General features: G+C 42.5%; 1 protein-coding gene and 1 non-coding gene across 10 annotated transcripts in view; both read left to right on the top strand.

Moving 5' to 3' along the window:
- Positions 1 to 18,924, top strand: part of CHD4 (chromodomain helicase DNA binding protein 4) — a 32,552-nt gene that overhangs the window by 5,404 nt on the left and 8,224 nt on the right. For 4 of the 9 annotated variants that reach the window (XM_077169819.1, XM_077169818.1, XM_077169815.1 and 1 more), the window contains exons 5-35: positions 62 to 180; positions 281 to 522; positions 771 to 898; positions 1,165 to 1,300; positions 1,455 to 1,633; positions 1,804 to 2,043; positions 2,693 to 2,896; positions 3,015 to 3,220; positions 3,579 to 3,710; positions 3,792 to 3,888; positions 4,562 to 4,753; positions 5,238 to 5,438; positions 5,631 to 5,768; positions 6,045 to 6,166; positions 6,284 to 6,457; positions 6,846 to 6,987; positions 7,070 to 7,201; positions 7,313 to 7,430; positions 12,620 to 12,744; positions 13,070 to 13,307; positions 13,470 to 13,645; positions 15,675 to 15,855; positions 15,940 to 16,026; positions 16,115 to 16,203; positions 16,305 to 16,438; positions 16,771 to 16,915; positions 17,029 to 17,194; positions 17,455 to 17,552; positions 17,661 to 17,790; positions 18,065 to 18,136; positions 18,412 to 18,549. In XM_077169819.1, the coding sequence (XP_077025934.1) occupies positions 62 to 180; positions 281 to 522; positions 771 to 898; positions 1,165 to 1,300; positions 1,455 to 1,633; positions 1,804 to 2,043; positions 2,693 to 2,896; positions 3,015 to 3,220; positions 3,579 to 3,710; positions 3,792 to 3,888; positions 4,562 to 4,753; positions 5,238 to 5,438; positions 5,631 to 5,768; positions 6,045 to 6,166; positions 6,284 to 6,457; positions 6,846 to 6,987; positions 7,070 to 7,201; positions 7,313 to 7,430; positions 12,620 to 12,744; positions 13,070 to 13,307; positions 13,470 to 13,645; positions 15,675 to 15,855; positions 15,940 to 16,026; positions 16,115 to 16,203; positions 16,305 to 16,438; positions 16,771 to 16,915; positions 17,029 to 17,194; positions 17,455 to 17,552; positions 17,661 to 17,790; positions 18,065 to 18,136; positions 18,412 to 18,549 (4,681 nt within the window). Of the gene's footprint in view, positions 1 to 61; positions 181 to 280; positions 523 to 770; positions 899 to 1,164; positions 1,301 to 1,454; positions 1,634 to 1,803; positions 2,044 to 2,692; positions 2,897 to 3,014; positions 3,221 to 3,578; positions 3,711 to 3,791; positions 3,889 to 4,561; positions 4,754 to 5,237; positions 5,439 to 5,630; positions 5,769 to 6,044; positions 6,167 to 6,283; positions 6,458 to 6,845; positions 6,988 to 7,069; positions 7,202 to 7,312; positions 7,431 to 12,619; positions 12,745 to 13,069; positions 13,308 to 13,469; positions 13,646 to 15,674; positions 16,027 to 16,114; positions 16,204 to 16,304; positions 16,439 to 16,770; positions 16,916 to 17,028; positions 17,195 to 17,454; positions 17,553 to 17,660; positions 17,791 to 18,064; positions 18,137 to 18,411; positions 18,550 to 18,924 lie in introns of all 9 variants that reach the window. The other 5 variants (XM_077169812.1, XM_077169813.1, XM_077169817.1 and 2 more) reach the window with 3 other exon arrangements.
- LOC143643061 (small Cajal body-specific RNA 11) lies at positions 17,234 to 17,374 on the top strand. Its single transcript, XR_013156102.1, has one exon.

Genomic DNA, 18,924 nt, shown 5'->3' with positions numbered 1-18,924 from the left:
TCGAATCCCCTTAGCCAGTATGGGGAATAGGTGGCAGGTCTCTGACTTTCTTTCTCTGCAGGAGCCTAAATCATCTGCTCAGCTCCTGGAAGACTGGGGCATGGAAGACATTGACCACGTGTTCTCCGAGGAAGACTATCGTACCCTCACCAATTACAAGGCCTTCAGCCAGTTTGTCCGGTAAGAAGGAGGAGAGTGCTTCTATAATCTCTTCTTGTTTGTTTTTTCTCTCCTTTACATTTAAAAATTTCCCTTTTCTCTGCCCTTTTCTGCCCACCAGACCCCTCATTGCTGCCAAAAACCCCAAGATTGCTGTCTCTAAGATGATGATGGTTTTGGGTGCAAAGTGGCGGGAGTTCAGTACCAACAACCCCTTCAAAGGCAGTTCTGGGGCCTCAGTGGCAGCGGCGGCAGCGGCAGCAGTTGCTGTGGTGGAGAGCATGGTGACTGCCACTGAGGTTGTCCCACCACCTCCCCCTGTGGAGGTGCCTATCCGCAAAGCCAAGACCAAGGAGGGCAAAGGTGAAATGGGATGCAGTGGGAGGGAGGACTGGTGTGGGCTTAGGATGTCCAAAGTAGAGAAAGTGTGCAAATGCCGTTCCTTCAGCCCTAATTTCGAAGATAGGAGGGAGGAATGAATCTTGAATTGGATTTAGGAGGGAAATTTGGAAAGCTGAACAAGCCAGTTTAGATGGAGGTTTTATTTTTCTCTTCTGTTCTATGATGTCTGTTTGTATTGTTTGATCTTACTTGTTCTGTCCTGATTTTAGGTCCCAATGCTCGGAGGAAGCCCAAGGGCAGTCCTCGTGTACCTGATGCCAAGAAGCCTAAACCCAAGAAAGTAGCTCCCCTGAAAATCAAGCTGGGAGGTTTTGGGTCCAAGCGTAAGAGATCCTCGGTGAGAATCCTGCCCATCCTTTTGGATAAGGTGCCATATCAAGTAGGAAGGAAGTCACCTAATGACAGCACCTCTCCTTCACAGTAGGCACCTAAGAATGGGTGGGGAAGGGGAGGGGTTGGCCCTCAAACCAGCTGTAAATAGACTGCATATATAACAGCCCTTGCTGGGATTTTAGTACTCCCAATGAGAAAGGGATCCCCTCTCTACTACCTTTTCCTTCCTCTTAGCGTGGATGTCTAATTTATTCTTTTTCATTCTACCAGAGTGAGGATGATGACTTAGATGTGGAATCTGACTTTGATGATGCCAGTATCAACAGCTATTCTGTTTCTGATGGCTCTACCAGCCGCAGTAGCCGCAGCCGCAAGAAACTCCGAACTACTAAAAAGAAAAAGAAAGGTGTGTGTCTTTTTTGTATTAATATGTGATGGGATGAGGTGGGAATGATTGGGGAAGAATCTCCCTAAGGAGATACGGGTGGGTTTATTTTTAGGGGGGGTGGGAGGGAGGGAGGTTTGTTCTAATAACTGGGCTTTCCCTCTTCCTTGCCCAGGCGAGGAGGAGGTGACTGCTGTGGATGGTTATGAGACAGACCACCAGGACTATTGCGAGGTGTGCCAGCAAGGTGGGGAGATCATCCTGTGCGATACCTGTCCCCGAGCTTACCACATGGTCTGCCTGGATCCGGATATGGAGAAGGCCCCTGAGGGCAAGTGGAGCTGTCCACACTGTGTGAGTACCTGGCCAGAGCGAGCCCTGGAAACCCCTGCAAGGAAGGGTGGGGTGATGAGAAGCTCTTTTGGGAATGGGTGGTGGTAGAAATGGTAGAGGTTTGGGAGGCCCTCCTTGGATTCAGATTTGGGTGGGGGGTGGTAATCTGAATGTGTGGTCCTTTACTGCAGGAGAAGGAGGGCATCCAATGGGAGGCTAAAGAGGACAATTCGGAGGGTGAGGAGATCCTGGAAGAGGTTGGGGGGGACCCTGAAGAGGAGGATGACCACCACATGGAGTTCTGCCGGGTCTGCAAGGATGGTGGGGAGCTGCTCTGCTGTGACACCTGCCCTTCCTCCTACCATATCCATTGCCTGAACCCCCCACTCCCTGAGATCCCCAACGGTGAATGGCTTTGTCCCCGCTGTACGGTGAGTGACCGGCTTCAGGCAGGGTGGGAGAGGTGGGAGGTGCAGTGTCCAGCAGAACGGTTTACCACTTTTATATGTAGGCATTGTGAGACTGAGGTGCAGGAAAGGCTGAAGCACTGTAGGTCTTGTATCCTGAGACATGTATTTTCCTTCTTCATATTATCCTGGGATACTTGTGCTTGGGAAAATGTAGGACTGACTCCTACCAAAGAGCTGATATTTTGCCATCTCTCTTAAGAGGGCTGAAGCAGTGTTCTTCTAGCCCAGAACATACGGTTTCCATCCTTGTCTTGATACCCTGCCTTGGGGTCTTGGTAGCTTAAAGTGGTTTATTAGGGCCGCTTACTACTTTTAGGTTGCTCAATAGAGAATTTGGACTCTAGGTCTGTGGGTTTCCTGTGCCTGCCTGCTCTGGGTTATTGTTCAAGTATAGTTATTGCTTTTGTTAAGCAGTTAGGAGTGATAGTATCAAACAAATCCTGGATGAAGCCCAGAAATGGAGACAGAATTCTATTATTCTCCCCTTAGAATGATCCTGGGATTAGATCTTATTTGAGATGGGGTTTAATAATCCACAGTTGATGCTGGGTTTATACCATTTCCTACCCATGGTAATGACTTGATATTGGGTCATCTCTTTTTTTCACAGTGCCCAGCTCTTAAGGGTAAAGTTCAGAAGATCCTAATCTGGAAATGGGGTCAGCCTCCATCTCCCACACCAGTGCCTCGTCCTCCAGATGCTGATCCCAATACTCCCTCCCCCAAGCCCTTGGAGGGGCGACCAGAGCGGCAGTTTTTTGTGAAATGGCAAGGCATGTCTTATTGGCACTGTTCTTGGGTGTCTGAACTGCAGGTAAGCCCAAGATCAGCTAAAGATGTGGGGGGTGCAGTGAAGAGGTGGTGAGAAAATAGCTGGGTGGGTAAGAGTGACCACAGCTTCTTGGTGACTTTTTTACCATTTCTGCTCGCAGTTGGAGCTTCACTGTCAGGTGATGTTCCGAAACTATCAGCGGAAGAATGACATGGATGAGCCACCTTCTGGTGACTTTGGTGGTGATGAAGAGAAGAGCCGAAAAAGAAAAAACAAGGACCCTAAATTTGCAGAGATGGAAGAACGCTTCTATCGCTACGGGATAAAACCTGAGTGGATGATGATCCACCGAATCCTCAACCACAGGTACCAGTGGAGCAGATCAAGGAGAGTGCTTGTCTTGGGTTCGCTGGAGGCAGGCAGCAGATTCCCTGGGAGACTCTGGCTAAAGGAATTAGGAAAATGGACGTCACCAGTAACTTATACCTGGAAGGCATGAAACATGTTATTATTAAGGGACTGAATTTTGGCATTTGAGCCATAGGAGAGAGTAGATTAGGGACAAGTTTTGGGTCAAAGACTGGTTTCACAGAGACTCTGAATCCATGTGGGGTCCACGACTTACCTAGAGGTCTGGTTCGGAACATATATTATTGCCAGTTCTTGACAGTATGGCTGACTTGGGACTCTTCTGGCTCTGAGTGTTTTTTCCTCAACCTCGCAGCGTGGACAAGAAGGGCCATGTTCACTACTTGATCAAGTGGCGAGACTTACCCTATGATCAGGCATCCTGGGAAAGTGAGGATGTGGAGATTCAGGACTACGACCTGTTCAAGCAGAGCTATTGGAATCACAGGTGAGTGACTCTGGATGAGGGGTGGAGTTGCTTCTTATTGGGAAAGGCCTTTGGCAGCTGTTTGGTTTCTTTTTCCTTTAGGGAATTAATGAGGGGTGAGGAAGGACGGCCAGGCAAGAAGCTCAAGAAAGTGAAGCTGAGGAAGCTGGAGAGGCCTCCTGAAACACCAACAGTTGACGTGAGTTGGGGCAGAAGAGGGAAGGTAATATTGGGTAGTTAGAACAATTTATCTTTCTGCTCCAGCTAATGATGGTGCTGAAAGTAATGATGTAAAAATAATAACTTTTTGGTGAGAATGCTTTGTAGTCTGCTTTCTCACTTCTCACATTTCTGTAAACATGAACATACTGGAATTATTTTCTGTTTCCATCATCAGATGATTTAAATGACCGAGAAAGTATTGTGTAGAGAAGAGGTTATGCAACCGGGTTTTTGTGAAGCTTATTCAGAAACCTTTGGGTCCTATGACTCTTAATTTGTGGTTCAATATAATGTGAGGGAGGGTGAAGGGTAAAAAAGATGAGTCTTAGAGGGGCATGTGATTATATTTACCTGGTGGATCCTGACTAGTGGAATTATTGTGTTGGTAGGTAGTCCGTGATGCATCTTTCCTCAGAGATCTGTAGGCCCAAGATGTTCTGCTGCCTGATAGGTTAGTTGCCTTGCTTCCTGGAGGATTCTGAATCAAGCACAAATTTACATTAGCCAATGAGGATCTTTTTCCCAGAATTTTTCATGGCCCTGTCAAGGAGGATCTAGTGAATACATGTGAGGAAGAGACAGCTGTTATCTTATGGAAAGAAGGGAATTCCTTCCTAGCTCTTTACTTCTCTTTTTCATCCTTCCTTCAGCCAACAGTGAAGTATGAGCGACAGCCAGAGTACCTGGATGCCACAGGTGGAACCCTGCACCCCTATCAGATGGAGGGCTTGAACTGGCTGCGTTTCTCCTGGGCCCAGGGCACTGACACAATTTTGGCGGATGAGATGGGCCTGGGGAAGACTGTACAGACAGCTGTCTTCCTCTATTCTCTGTACAAGGAGGTGAGGAAAGCTGGGCCTGTTAGTTTCTTTTGTGGTCATTTTTTTGTTCATAGTCTTGCGTTCTGAGGATAAAGAAAAAGGAAGAAAAGAAAAGTTGCCAACCTTAAAGAACACTGTTGATTGATAATAAGACACATACATGGATAAAGAAGGACTTGAGGGAATGAAACAATGGGTAGAATTAGTAGTGTGTACCTAGAGTCCTGAGGGAGCAAATATGTTTTGAAGTAACCAGATTATGGGTGGAATTTTTATGGAATGACTTAATGGAGGAGGTAAGGATTTAAGCTCTCTGTAAAGGTGGTTAGTGGCTTGGTAGAAAGGAGCATGTAGGGCGTTTTTATAGGTAAAGGAGGGGGTGGAAGCAGCAGTTCAGATGCCACTACTTCTTTTAACTCTTAGAACAACAGGTAGAGGTAGAGGCTGGGATTGTAGCATGATGGGAGTTTAGTCCTTACTCTGCTTTTTCCCTTTTTCCTCAAAGGGTCATTCTAAAGGCCCCTTCCTAGTGAGTGCCCCTCTTTCTACCATCATCAACTGGGAGCGGGAGTTTGAAATGTGGGCTCCAGATATGTACGTGGTGACCTATGTGGGTGACAAGGACAGCCGCGCCATCATCCGGGAGAATGAGTTCTCCTTTGAAGACAATGCCATTCGTGGTGGCAAGAAGGCCTCCCGCATGAAGGTATCTCGGTGGGAGGGAGGCTACTTTAGAGAAACAGTTCCTGCTGTGGGCTTGGTATGCTTCTTTATGACCAGGTCCCTGGGGTGAGGCAAAAGAAATAACTGCTGGGAGGGAGTGGAGTCCCATAAGTCTCCTGGGTTTGCTTACACCTGAGGTGTCAGACAGTAGTGATGAGGCTACCTTCATGTGTAGAAAGAGGCATCTGTGAAATTCCATGTGCTGCTGACATCCTATGAGTTGATCACCATTGACATGGCTATCTTGGGTTCTATCGACTGGGCCTGCCTCATCGTGGATGAAGCCCATCGTCTTAAGAACAATCAGTCTAAGGTGAGGGGGGAGAAAGGTTGGTCTGTATTCTCCAGTTTTAGTTTCCTTGTATCATCCACTCATCATGGGGAAACCTAGGCGGAGAGGGGAAGGGAAAATCGTCTCTGCCTCTCTTCCTCACTTGTGATAGCCCTTGGTGCTTGCTTGCTCAGGGAGTGGGTTGGAGGTGGGTGGGCTTTAGTATTCATTTGGCAGTGGAATAACTTGGAGTTGTACAGAGATCTACCAGAGCTCTGCTTTTCATTGACTTTGACCTCTGTCCATCTGCTTTACCAGTTCTTCCGGGTCTTGAATGGTTACTCACTCCAGCACAAGCTGTTGCTGACTGGGACTCCATTACAAAATAATCTGGAAGAATTGTTTCATCTGCTCAACTTTCTCACCCCTGAGAGGTTCCAGTAAGTGTGTGCTTCTCCATATCAGCTTATAGTCTGCTTCTTCTAATTCTTTTGTCCTTGTCCTATATGACTTTCTTTTCTTGTTCTCCACCAACCTTTTCTTTTCTCTTTTTGAAGCAATTTGGAAGGCTTCCTGGAGGAGTTTGCTGACATTGCCAAGGAGGACCAGATTAAAAAACTGCATGACATGCTGGGACCTCACATGTTGCGGCGGCTGAAAGCTGATGTGTTCAAGAATATGCCATCCAAGACAGAACTTATTGTGCGTGTAGAGCTGAGCCCTATGCAAAAGTGAGTCTGCAGGGACAGAAGGACTGATTCCATTTTGCAGCACAGTTAGACATCGCCAGTCTGCAAAGTGCTTCTCATTCCTCCCTACACTCAGCTTCAGGGCAACTGGTGATGGGAGGAAGTAAGACCTAAAGAAACCTGATGCCAAGGATGTGGAGCACAAAGTTCCATTATTTAGTTCTGCTTTACCTTATGTAAAATAATGATGAGGATGATGGTGATGATGTTGATGGTGATGGTGGTAGTGGGTAAGCTATTTTTAGGTCTGAGCTGTTTATTGTGTTCTCTCAGCCCTAAAGTGGGATTTGTTGGAAAGAAGTCCCCAGACCTAGGGATTGGATTATTAGTCAATTAGAGGCTCTCTAAAGTTTCTGATTTTCCCAAATAGGAAATACTACAAGTACATCCTCACTCGAAATTTTGAAGCACTCAATGCTCGAGGTGGTGGCAACCAGGTCTCCCTGCTAAATGTGGTGATGGATCTTAAGAAGTGCTGCAACCACCCATATCTCTTCCCTGTAGCTGCAATGGTATGTTGTGCCACCACCTGCTCCTCCCTGGGTAGGAACTGTTGGGCCTTTTTTCAGTATTATTTTTTCTTTGTTTCTTCAGGAAGCCCCTAAGATGCCCAATGGCATGTATGATGGCAGCGCCCTCATCAGAGCATCTGGGAAATTATTACTGTTGCAAAAGATGCTCAAGAACCTGAAGGAGGGTGGGCACCGTGTGCTCATCTTCTCCCAGGTAATATGTGGAATGGACTGGGAGCTTGAGGAACAGAAGTGGACAACCCTCAGTGACATGAAGGAAGGAGTTATCCAACTCCTCTGTAATTAAACTGTGCCCCTTTTCCAGATGACCAAAATGCTGGACCTGCTAGAGGATTTCTTGGAACATGAAGGTTATAAATATGAACGTATTGATGGTGGAATCACTGGGAACATGCGTCAAGAAGCCATTGACCGCTTTAATGGTAAGAGGGAAGGAGTGATTTAGCACCTGACATCTTCATGTACTTTTTTGGGGGCAGGGAGTGCATGGTCCGGGAATCCAACCCGGGTCTCCTGCATGAAAGGTGATCATTGTATCACCGAACCACCCATGCACTCTTTTTTTTTTAGTGTCTTAAAACAATTTATTATTCTGCACAATCCTGTGGGTTGCCTTGGCACTGCCTCTGTTGCTTTTTTTCTTTATTAAACTTTTTTTTTATTGTGAAATATACAAAAAAACAGTATATTTCCAAGTACATTTTAACAAGTAGTTATAGAACAGGTTTTAAAGTTTGGTATGGGTAAAACAGTTCCATGATTTTTCATTTTTTCTTCTAACTACTCCAAAACACTGGAGACCAAGAGAAATATCATTATAATGGTTCAGCAGTCATATTCATTTGTTAAATTTTATCTTTTCTGTTATACTCCTCCTTCTCTTTAAATAACATTTACATAAAAGCAATAAATTTCAAAGTACACAACAATTAGTTGTAGAAAAAATTTCAGAGTTTGGTATGGGTTACAATTCCACAGTTTTAGGTTTTTATTTCTACCTGCTCTAAGGTACTGGAGACTAAAAGAAATATCAGTATACTGATTCAGCACTCATATTTGTTTGTTAAACTTGACCTTCTCTGTTAAACTTGACTCCACCATCATCTTTGATCTTTCTCCCACTCTTTAGGTATATTTGGATTATTCCCATTCTAAATTTTTCATGTTGTCATGGGCTGTTGATAATATGGGATGGGAGAATGGAACTAGTTGATGTTCTGGAAAGGCTGGTCCCTCTGCAATTCAGGACTTACCTGGTCCAGGGACCTATCTGGAGGTTGTAGGTTTTGGAGAGTTACCCTAGTGCATGGAAATTTTGTAGAATCTTATATAATGCCCTAGGTATTCTTTAGGATTGGCAGGAATGGTTTTGTTGGGGTTTGGCAAGTTAGGATAGGTAGCAATGTCTAACTGAAGCACGTGTAAGAGTTACTTCCCTTATAGCCTCTTGACTCAATTAAACTCTCTCAGCCACTGATACCTCACTTTCATTTACTTTTATTTTGGCATGGGCAGGCTCTGGGAATCAAACCCGGGTCTCTGGCATGGCAGATGAGAATTCTGCCACTGAGCCACGTTTGTACCACCCTTTCATTTACTTTTAATTTATCTTTGGACCAATCAATTGTTTTTTTCATGCATCTGTTCCTCAGTATAGTTCTTTTGGGTCTTTGTCAGTTGATATTGGAAGAATCTGTTGGACTATTCTAGGAGATTTTATTTACCCCTTTGAAGTCTCCTTTCTTTCTGCTGTACAGAGAAGAGCATTTTGTCTAAAATTCTCCATTATATCTTTGAGGCCCAAAGAGGAACCTGGACTTGCCCAAGTAAGTGCAAACAGCAAATTTCAGTGGCAGACCTGTCTTAGGAGACGCTACTTTTTTTTTTTTTTGCATTTTGAAATAATTTTGGACTTAAAGAACAATGCAGAGAGGTTAAAAGGTGGAATTTTAGGTTGTATATGTCAGTAGAATAAATTTTTTTGTTAAAATCCATAGGACTGTACAGTGAAAATGGTAAACCCTAGACATAGTTAATAGTGCAATTATAACAGTATTCTTCCATCAGTTGTAGCAAATGTGCCACACTAATGCAAGGTGTTTGTGATGGAAGGGGTGGTATATGGAAATTCTTTGTTCTGCTTGATTTTCTGTAAACCTACAACTTCTCTAATTAAAAACAAAGAAGCAAAAATACTTCTTTTCACCCTCAAAAAAAAATACAAAGAGTTTGTGTATATCCTTCCTCTGGCTTCCTTTAATAAAAAAACAACTTATATAAACCCAGTACAATGAGCAGAATCATGAAAATAACATTGGTGTAATACTAATAACTATATTAAAGCTCTTATTTGAGTTTTATCAGTTTTTCCCCTAATGTTCCTTTTCTGTTCCAGGATTCAATTCCAGATCCCTCGTTACTCTCCTTGGTTTCCATTCTGGGACAGCTCTTCAGTCTTTCCTTTTCTTTCAGGCCCTTGGTACTTTTGATGAGAACTAGTCAGTTATTTTGTAGAGACATCTCTAAGCTTGGGTTTGTCTGCCTGATATTTTCTCATGATTAGATTGAGTTTCTACATTTTGGGTAAGAATCCCACAGCACTGATGCTGTGACCTCCTTAATACATCGTATCGGGGGACATGTGATGTTGACCTTGATTATTTGGTTAAGGTATAGTTTCTTCACTATAACGTTAGTATTTTTCCCATTGTAATTGATAAATTCTTGGGGAAGATACTTGGAGACTATGCAAATATCCTGTTTTGCTTTCTTCTTTTACCCATTGGTTTTTAGTGAATATCCACCAGTGGGCCTTCCTTAGCGATGATGAGCATTTTTCTTGCCTAATGGTGGCTTCACATTTCTGTCATTTCTTCTGCATTTATTAATTGGGATTCATGAGAAATTTCTAATGGTGTTCTTTTTTTTTTTTTTTTAATATGACAAGAAAGAAACACAAACATTCTTAACATATGATCATTCTGTTCTACATATATAATCAGTAATTCACAGTATCATCACATAGTTGCATGTTCATCATCATGATCATTTCTTAGAGCATTTGCATCAATTCAGAAAAAGAAATAAAAAGACAACAGAAAAAAATTCATACATACCATACCCCTTACCCCTCCCTTTCACTGATCACTTGCATTTCAATCTGTTTATTTTAACATTTGTTCCCCCTATGATTTATTTTTATTCCATATGTTTTACTCGTCTGTTGATAAGGTAGATAAAAGATGTATCAGATATAAGGGTTTCACAATTACACAGCACATTGTGAAAACTATATTATTCAATCATCTTCCAGAAATATGGCTACTGAAACACAGCTCTACATTTTCAGGCAGTTCCTTCCAGGCTCTCCATTACATCTTTTTTTTTTTTTGCTTTGCTACAATTCTTTTTTTTTAATTAAAATTTTTTTTTTAATACCAGAAAACACCAAACAAACGCAAACATTCTTAACTTTTGATCATTCTGTTTTATATATATAATCAGTAATTCACAATATCATCACATAGTTGCATATTCATCATCATGATCATTTCTTGGAACATTTGCATCTATTCAGAAAAAGAAATAAAAAGAAAACAGAAAAAAATCATACATACCATACCCCTTACCCCTCCCTTTCATTGATCATTAGCATTTCAATCTAAATTTAACATTTTTCCCCCTATTATTTATTTTTATTCCTATGTTTTACTTGTCTGTTGATAAGGTAGATGAAAGGAGCATCAGACGCAAGGTTTTCACAATCACACAGTCACATTGTGAAAGCTATATCATTATACAATCATCTTCAAGAAACATGGCTACTGGAATTAGCCATGGAAATTCATCTTCAAGAAACATGGCTACTGGAAAATGTACAGCTCTTACATTTTCAGGCAGTTCCCTCCAGCCTCTCTGATACATCTTGAATAATAAGGTGATATCTACTTAATGCGTAAGAATAACCTCCAGGATAACCTCTGGACTCTGTTTGTAATCTCTCAGCCATTGGACTTTGTCTCATTTCACTTTTCCCCCTTTTGGTCGAGAAGTTTTTCTCAATCCCTTGATGCTGAGTCTCAGCTTATTCTAGGGGTTTTCTCAATCCCTTGGTGCTGAGTCTCAGCTCATTCTAGGATTTCTGTCCTACGTTGCCAGGAAGGTCCACACCCCTGGGAGTCATGGCCCACGAAGACGGGGATGGTAGTGAGTTTGCTTGTTTTGTTGGCTGAAGAGAGAGGCCACATCTGAGCAGCAAAAGAGGTTCTCCTGGGGGTGACTCTTAGGCCTAATTTTAAGTAGGCTTGCCCTATCCTTTGTTGGGTTAAGTTTCATATGAACAAACCTCAAGATTAGGGGCTTAGCCTTTTGCTTTGGTTGTCTGCACTGCTTGTGAGAATATCAAGAATTCAACTTGGGGAAGTTGAATTTTCCCCCTTTCTCACCATTCCCTGAAGGGGACTTTGCAAATACTTTTTTATTCACTATTCAAATCACTCTGGGATTTATTGGGGCATCACTCTGGACAAACCAACAAAATCTCATGTCTTACTCAAGGTTCCATGTACTTATGGTGTTCAGTTAAGCTGTCTTCATAAGTTATATTAGGAAATGCACTAGTCAAAATATAAATTTTGTACCAAATAAACATTTTTTGCTTTAGTCTCACGCAAAATTAATGTTTTTTAAATTTTTTATTTTATTTTTATTGACATATATTACATATTCACATATGATGTAATCATCCAAAATGTACAACAAATGGTTCACAATATCATCATATAGGTATGCATTTATCATCACAACCAACTTTTTTTCTTTTTTCTGAAAAATAACATATACAAAAAAACAATTAATTTCAAAGCACATTGCAACGATTAGTTATAGAACAGATTTCAGAGTTTGCTATAGGTTACAATTCCACAATTTCAGGGTTTTACTGCTAGCTGCTCTAAGAAACTGGAAACTAAAAGAAATATCAGTATATTAATTCAGCAATCATACTCGTTTGTTAAACCCTACATTCTTTATATAACTCCACCATCAGCTTTGATCTTTTCTCCCACACTTTAGGGGTATTTGAGCTATGCTCGTTCTCAGTGTTACACTTTTGAAGAACAATTTGGCTGGGTAGAGAATTATTAACTGGAAGTCTTTGTCTTGCAGAGTCTTAAATACATCATCCACTACCATCTTGCCACTAACAGCACCAGTTGTGTAGTTCCAGTTCAATTTTGCATGTTTTCCTTTATATGCAGTAGATTGTTTTTCTCTTGCTGCTTTCAGGATTTTCTGCTTATCTTCATTTGACAGACTGATTAGTATGTATCTTGGAGTAGGCCTAATTGGATTTATTCTATTTGGAGTTCACTGGGCTTCTTTGATTTGCGTATTTATGTTTTTTATAAGAGTTGAGATGTTTTCCCCCATTATATGCTGAACTAATCTTTCTAGCTGTTTACTCTTAAATTAATATTTTAAAATATTAATTGTTATCAATTTTCAACACCCTGCAATAATGACATCCCTATGTTCTTCCTCATGCAAACAATTTTTAAAATTTGTGCATTTAGTCACTATCATCTAATGGTGTTCTTGGTTCCTTTCTTAGCACCAGGTGCTCAGCAGTTCTGCTTCTTGCTTTCCACTCGAGCTGGGGGCCTTGGAATCAATTTGGCCACTGCTGACACAGTAATTATCTATGACTCTGACTGGAACCCCCATAATGACATCCAGGTGAGCAGAGGTAGTAGCCTCGCTATACAGTAACTTACTGGAAATGCACAATGTTCTCTGACATCTCCACCATCTGAAGTTAGTGTTTAACTCAGAAACGACAGATTTTTCTTACATCTTTTACCTTATCATAAACCAGAGAGATTGGGTCAGCTGTGATCATATTTTGGGTAGCAAGGCAGGGTAGTATATGGGAGCAGGAGTACAAATGTAAGTTTCCTATGAAGGTATGCAGCAGCATTTAGCTTATTATGTGGAGGGCAAGAGTGGAAGCAGGAAAATATGGTCATTTCAATTTCTGGCTTTGTTTCTTGCTCAACTCCAGGCTTTTAGCAGAGCTCACCGTATTGGCCAAAATAAAAAGGTGATGATCTATCGGTTTGTGACCCGTGCATCAGTGGAGGAGCGCATCACACAGGTGGCAAAGAAGAAGATGATGCTGACGCATCTAGTGGTGCGGCCTGGGCTGGGTTCCAAGACTGGATCCATGTCCAAACAGGAGCTGGATGATATCCTTAAGTTTGGCACTGAGGAACTATTCAAGGATGAAGCCACAGATGGAGGTGAGCTGGTTGGCAGCTGACATTTTGGAGTGGGGCTTAGCTTCTCTAAGGGCTAGGGGTGGGTATCCTTGATACTTAGGGTCCTGAGACTTATATTTCAATTACTTTTTCCACTGCAACTGCTAAAGCTGACTTTGGGGTTGGACCTCTGATTCTTTATAGGAGGAGACAATAAAGAGGGAGAAGATAGCAGTGTTATCCACTATGATGATAAGGCCATTGAACGACTGCTAGACCGAAACCAGGACGAGACCGAAGACACAGAATTGCAGGGCATGAATGAATATTTGAGCTCATTCAAAGTGGCACAGTATGTGGTGCGGGAAGAAGAGATGGGGGTGAGTCGGAGTCCAGGGCAATGCTTTGCTTGGTAGTTGGTCTGAAATTTGGAATTGAGACCAAAATGATGTTTTCAAGACAAAAGGAAAGCATCTGTAGGTAAATTAGTGCCATGATGAACTGATATGCCTCATCTCTGAAAACAGACATGTGATCACATTCTCCTCTTTGCCTTGACTATCAAGAAGCTCTAGCCAAAAGTCACAGTCTTAACAGCTATATTGGCTCTTCTTTACCAGAACCTGATTTTGCTCTTATGTATTTTATTAGCCCTACAAATATTTTTCATTGTTGTTGCCTCAAGTCTCTTGAGAAAAGGAAGGAGATCAGCCTATTTCCCCATGCTTTTTAAAAGATCAGAATTGTTTTGTTTTCCTTGTTTCTTTTCTTTCTTGTTCTTTTTTTAGAGTAAAGGGGGAAAAAAAAACCTAAGACATTGAGATATTTGGCTTGTTGTAATAATTTTTTCCCCCAAATGATTTAGAAGGTATAAAATGAAAAACAAAATCTGCATTCTTTCTTTGTCCTTTTTAAATCGCTCAGCTCAGATTCTTTGAATTGGTTAGGTTTCTGGTGGTCTTTGCCATTTTCTCTCATCCTTCTGACACTAGGATCCATCCCTCGCTGTATTTTCTGCTGCACACCTATTATCTTTGTTTGAAGATAATGTTTCTAACTTCAGTTTATGTGTAACTGTAGCTAAAAAGCCTAATAAGTCTATACCAGTAGTTTTCAATCAAAACCTTCCCTACTGAGAGGAGGCGCTACATTCCTATCAGTCACAGTGGCTGCAGAGAACTGTTGTACAGTACATGCTAAGTGGGGAGGAGATGAGGGGTGTTGCCCACCCCACCCCTAGCTGGTCATCTCTGCTAATGACTGCACAGGTATGCAAACTGCTCTCTGATTAGTGACTGCGCCATGGCTGTTTATTTTTAAAATTTTAGTTTTTGAATAGGTAGTAATTCACATGATTCAAAATTAAAAAGAGGGCAGGCCGCGGTGGCTCTGCAGGCAAGAATGCTTGCCTGCCATGCCAGAGGGCCCAGGTTCGATTCCCGGTCCCTGCCCATGTTAAAAGAAAAAAAATTAAAAAGATACAAAGTTATCTATCTCTTTCCCACCCCTTCTCTTGCTGCCTGTTCCTTCCTGGGGACAAGTAAAAAATAATTTGTGTGGCTACAAAATATATATTATAGATACACATGTACATGCATAAACACCTTTTTTTTTCCCTTTTAAACACAGAAGTAGTTTATCATACATAATGTTCTCTACCTTGCTTTTATGTGATTGCATCATCTCGGAGATAATATAATCTAAATCAATATATAAAGGGCTTCTTCCCCTATTGCTCCCCCGCCCCCGCCTTTTGGTTATATATTATGTCCTTGTTTGGAAGTACCATAATTTATTTAATTAGTTCTATATGACGGACATTTAGTTTTTTTCTAATCTTGTGCTATTAGCAGCAGTTTAATTCTAATGTAAGGGATTTGGAATCAGTCAGTGAATGGTCCTAAGTGTCCAAAAAACATATCAGACAAGACCTTCAGAGGAGCATAAATGTTATTTGGACATAGGAAATACATATTTTTGTAGATAGTTGGTAAATTTTTATGTAGAGAAGCTTAAGACCTTCCTATTTTATATCGTGAAAATCTCTTGCAGTATTTCATAACCTTCTTTGTGCCTCGCTAAGCCTCTAACCTCTTTTTTCTACTTTTTACTGCCCCTAAGTCATTGAAAGAAAGGGAGAAGAAAACATATTGTCTCTTCATCCTTCTCTTGTGATAGCAGCTACATCCCATGTTTTTCTTTAGTTGTCCTGACTGCTTATCTAAAATTAGAGGGAGCCATGTCCTGCCAACTCAATTTCTTCTAAGTTCTTCAGTCCAAGCAGGCACCACGTGCATGTAAGAGTCCAGTCACGAAAAAGGAGCTAGCAGAATGGGAGCCATAAGGATCAGGGGTGGTTAGCAGTACCAACTTCAGCACCCCTGAGTCCTGGCCCTCCCTCTGCCCCAGGAGGAAGAGGAGGTAGAACGGGAAATCATAAAACAGGAGGAAAGTGTGGATCCTGACTACTGGGAGAAATTGCTGCGGCACCATTATGAGCAGCAGCAAGAAGATCTGGCCCGAAATCTGGGCAAAGGAAAAAGAATCCGTAAACAGGTCAACTACAATGATGGCTCCCAGGAGGACCGAGGTGTGTGTGGCCGGCCCCGCCCCCCACCCATGGGCCGTTCCACTAGAGCAGTGGGCCCCGCTCATCTGCCCTCTCTCCCTCCAGATTGGCAGGACGACCAGTCCGACAACCAGTCCGATTACTCAGTGGCCTCAGAGGAAGGTGATGAAGACTTTGATGAACGATCAGAAGGTGAGAGTTGTGCCATTCTACGGTTTTCTAAGTATTGCTTTCTCTACTGCCCCAACTGTGTCACTCATATATCCTTTTCTTCCTGCAGCTCCCCGCAGGCCCAGTCGTAAGGGTCTGCGGAATGACAAAGATAAGCCATTACCTCCTCTGTTGGCTCGTGTTGGTGGGAATATTGAAGTAAGTATCATAAAATTCTAAGAGGGCGGGTAAGTGCCAGATATTGGGTTTGGGGTGGAGTAAGACTTGCTTCCCCTCACCTAGCTTCCTTCTTCCCCTAGGTACTTGGTTTTAATGCTCGCCAGAGAAAAGCCTTTCTTAATGCAATTATGCGATATGGAATGCCACCCCAGGATGCTTTCACCACTCAGTGGCTTGTGAGAGATCTGCGAGGCAAATCAGAGAAAGAGTTCAAGTAAGTTGAGAGCTGGAACTACAGATACAGAGCAAGGACTTCTATCTAGTCGTTCCACAGCACTAGTCCAGTCTGTGCAGGCATTAATTTTTTTTGTGCTTAAGTTGGCAAATGAAGCTGTCAGAAATAGAGTTCTGGCTGTTCCTGGCTTCCCTGGGAGAGAGCCTGGGGCATGGTGCGGGGTCTGGATGGCAGCCTTCCAGAGTGATGGTGAGCTTCACTTGAAGATGGAGCCATCGTTGTTGCCATGGATGACGTTTAACTGGAGTGAAAAGAATGTGATTTGGGGGTTGGCGTGATATCTAACTCATTTCTGTACTTCTTCACTACAGGGCCTATGTGTCTCTTTTTATGCGGCATTTATGCGAGCCGGGAGCAGATGGGGCCGAGACCTTTGCTGATGGTGTCCCCCGAGAAGGCCTATCTCGCCAGCATGTCCTTACTAGGATTGGTGTCATGTCCTTGATTCGCAAGAAGGTGAGTCCTGACCCTCTTTCTACCATTATGAGTTTCTAGGGGAAACTGGTGGGTCAATAGAAAAGAAGCCTAGAGCTGGATTGGGTCTTCAACTTCTTGTCCTATTATTACAGGTTCAGGAGTTTGAACATGTTAATGGACGCTGGAGCATGCCTGAGCTGGCTGAAGTAGAGGAAAACAAGAAAATGTCTCAGCCAGGGTCGCCCTCCCCAAAGACTCCTACACCCTCCACTCCAGGGGATACACAACCCAATACTCCTGCCCCTGCCCCACCCCCTGGTGAGTCTGCCTGTGCTGTCACTTTCTGTCCTTCTCCTCTTGTCCTGGCCTATGCTCTTCCTGCTCCTCTGTGCTGAGCTCTAACAGGGGAGTCAGTAGCAGGACACACAGCATCTCCCTCTCAGTTTAGGAGGGCTGTCCTAAGAATAGGACTGGCTCTTAAAGGCACGAGAGGACAGTTTAAGACAAACTGGGAAGGCGTGACCTTCTCTTTGATCTAGGACCTTCTTCCTAATTGATTGCCTTCTGTTGGTCTGCAGAGGATGGGATAAAAATAGAAGAAAATAGCCTCAAAGAAGAAGAGAGTACAGAAGGAGAAAAGGAGGTTAAAACTGCAACCCCTGAAGCCACTGTTGAGGTAAGAGATGGGATGACTATATGCCCTAGCAAAGGAAAATGGATGAACTCATTCTTCCCTTTTGGTGCTGGGCTGAGTGCTTTATCTGCTGATTTTTTTCCTTTGAAGTGTACACAACCCTCTGCCCCTGCATTAGAAGATGAAAAGGTCCTTGTTGAACTTCCCGAGGGAGAGGAGAAAGTGGAAAAGGCAGAGGTGAAGGAGAGAACAGAGGAACCTATGGAGACAGAGTCCAAAGGTACCCTCATTTTTATGCCATACTGATCTCTGAATGAACCACAGTAGCCCCTGGACTTCCAGCCAGGCTGTAGAGATGTCAGGAGGAAGTTTACACTGAAGAACCCTGCACCCTTCATTTCAAATTGTGGAATTTTTTTCTTTCCCTTAAGATACCTGTTTTTTATGACTAATCATAGAGATTTAGATGTAGGACTATTCCAATTGGGTAATAGTGTGGAAAGTGTAGAACATTCTTTCTTTAGATTTTCTCTTAATGCCAACTGTTCTCCCAGGTGCTGCTGAGGTGGAGAAGGTGGAGGAGAAGTCAGCGATAGATCTGACCCCCATTGTGGTGGAGGACAAAGGTGAGTGTTTGGAGAAGCCTATGGTGGTTTAGAAGGCCTCTAAAACCAGAAGCAAGGACTTTATTCTTCTCCAAGTTCTCTTCCATTCTTCATCTACACCCTTGCAGCCATTTCATCTCAAGATAAAAGACTCCTCTGTACCCGCATTTGGTTGTCAGTGCACCTTATGGGGAAGGGGTGGAGGTGGACGAATATCTTGCAGCGTATAGTGACATAGTAAGGACCATGGTCCTGGGCTCTTGTCTGGAGCTATTTTTCTTGTGCATATCCTTTAGAAGAGAAAAAAGAAGAAGAAGAGAAAAAGGAAGTGATGCTTCAGAATGGAGAGACCCCCAAGGAGCTGAATGATGAGAAGCAGAAGAAAAATATTAAACAGCGTTTCATGTTCAACATTGCAGATGGAGGTTTTACTGGTATGGAAGTGAGGGGCCTGCTGGGGCTAGAAGGATTGGGTTTTTCTCTGAAACCGGGGTACAGAGACGGTACTTCTACTAGGTGGACATTCTAAATCATATCCATCTAAGTAGATATAAAGTTTTGATAAAATAGTCAATATTGATTTATGATTAAAGGTACATAGCAAAGGAGAAGTTTAGGTTGCTTATTTGTTACTAGAATAAAAGTTAAAAACAAAAATAAGACCATACAAAGCAATGAACCCTATTGTAAATGATGGATTATAATTTTTTTTTATCGACGAAACAAAACAATACACAAACATTCTTAACATACGAACATTCCATTCTTGGTGTATAATCAGTGGCTTACCATATCATATGGTTGTATAT

Source organism: Tamandua tetradactyla, chromosome 7 (assembly GCF_023851605.1).
Source record: "Tamandua tetradactyla isolate mTamTet1 chromosome 7, mTamTet1.pri, whole genome shotgun sequence".
Classification (NCBI taxonomy): domain Eukaryota; kingdom Metazoa; phylum Chordata; class Mammalia; order Pilosa; family Myrmecophagidae; genus Tamandua; species Tamandua tetradactyla.
The sequence above is the reverse complement of the archived record's forward strand: the minus strand, read 5'-3'. Positions and strand labels throughout refer to the sequence as shown.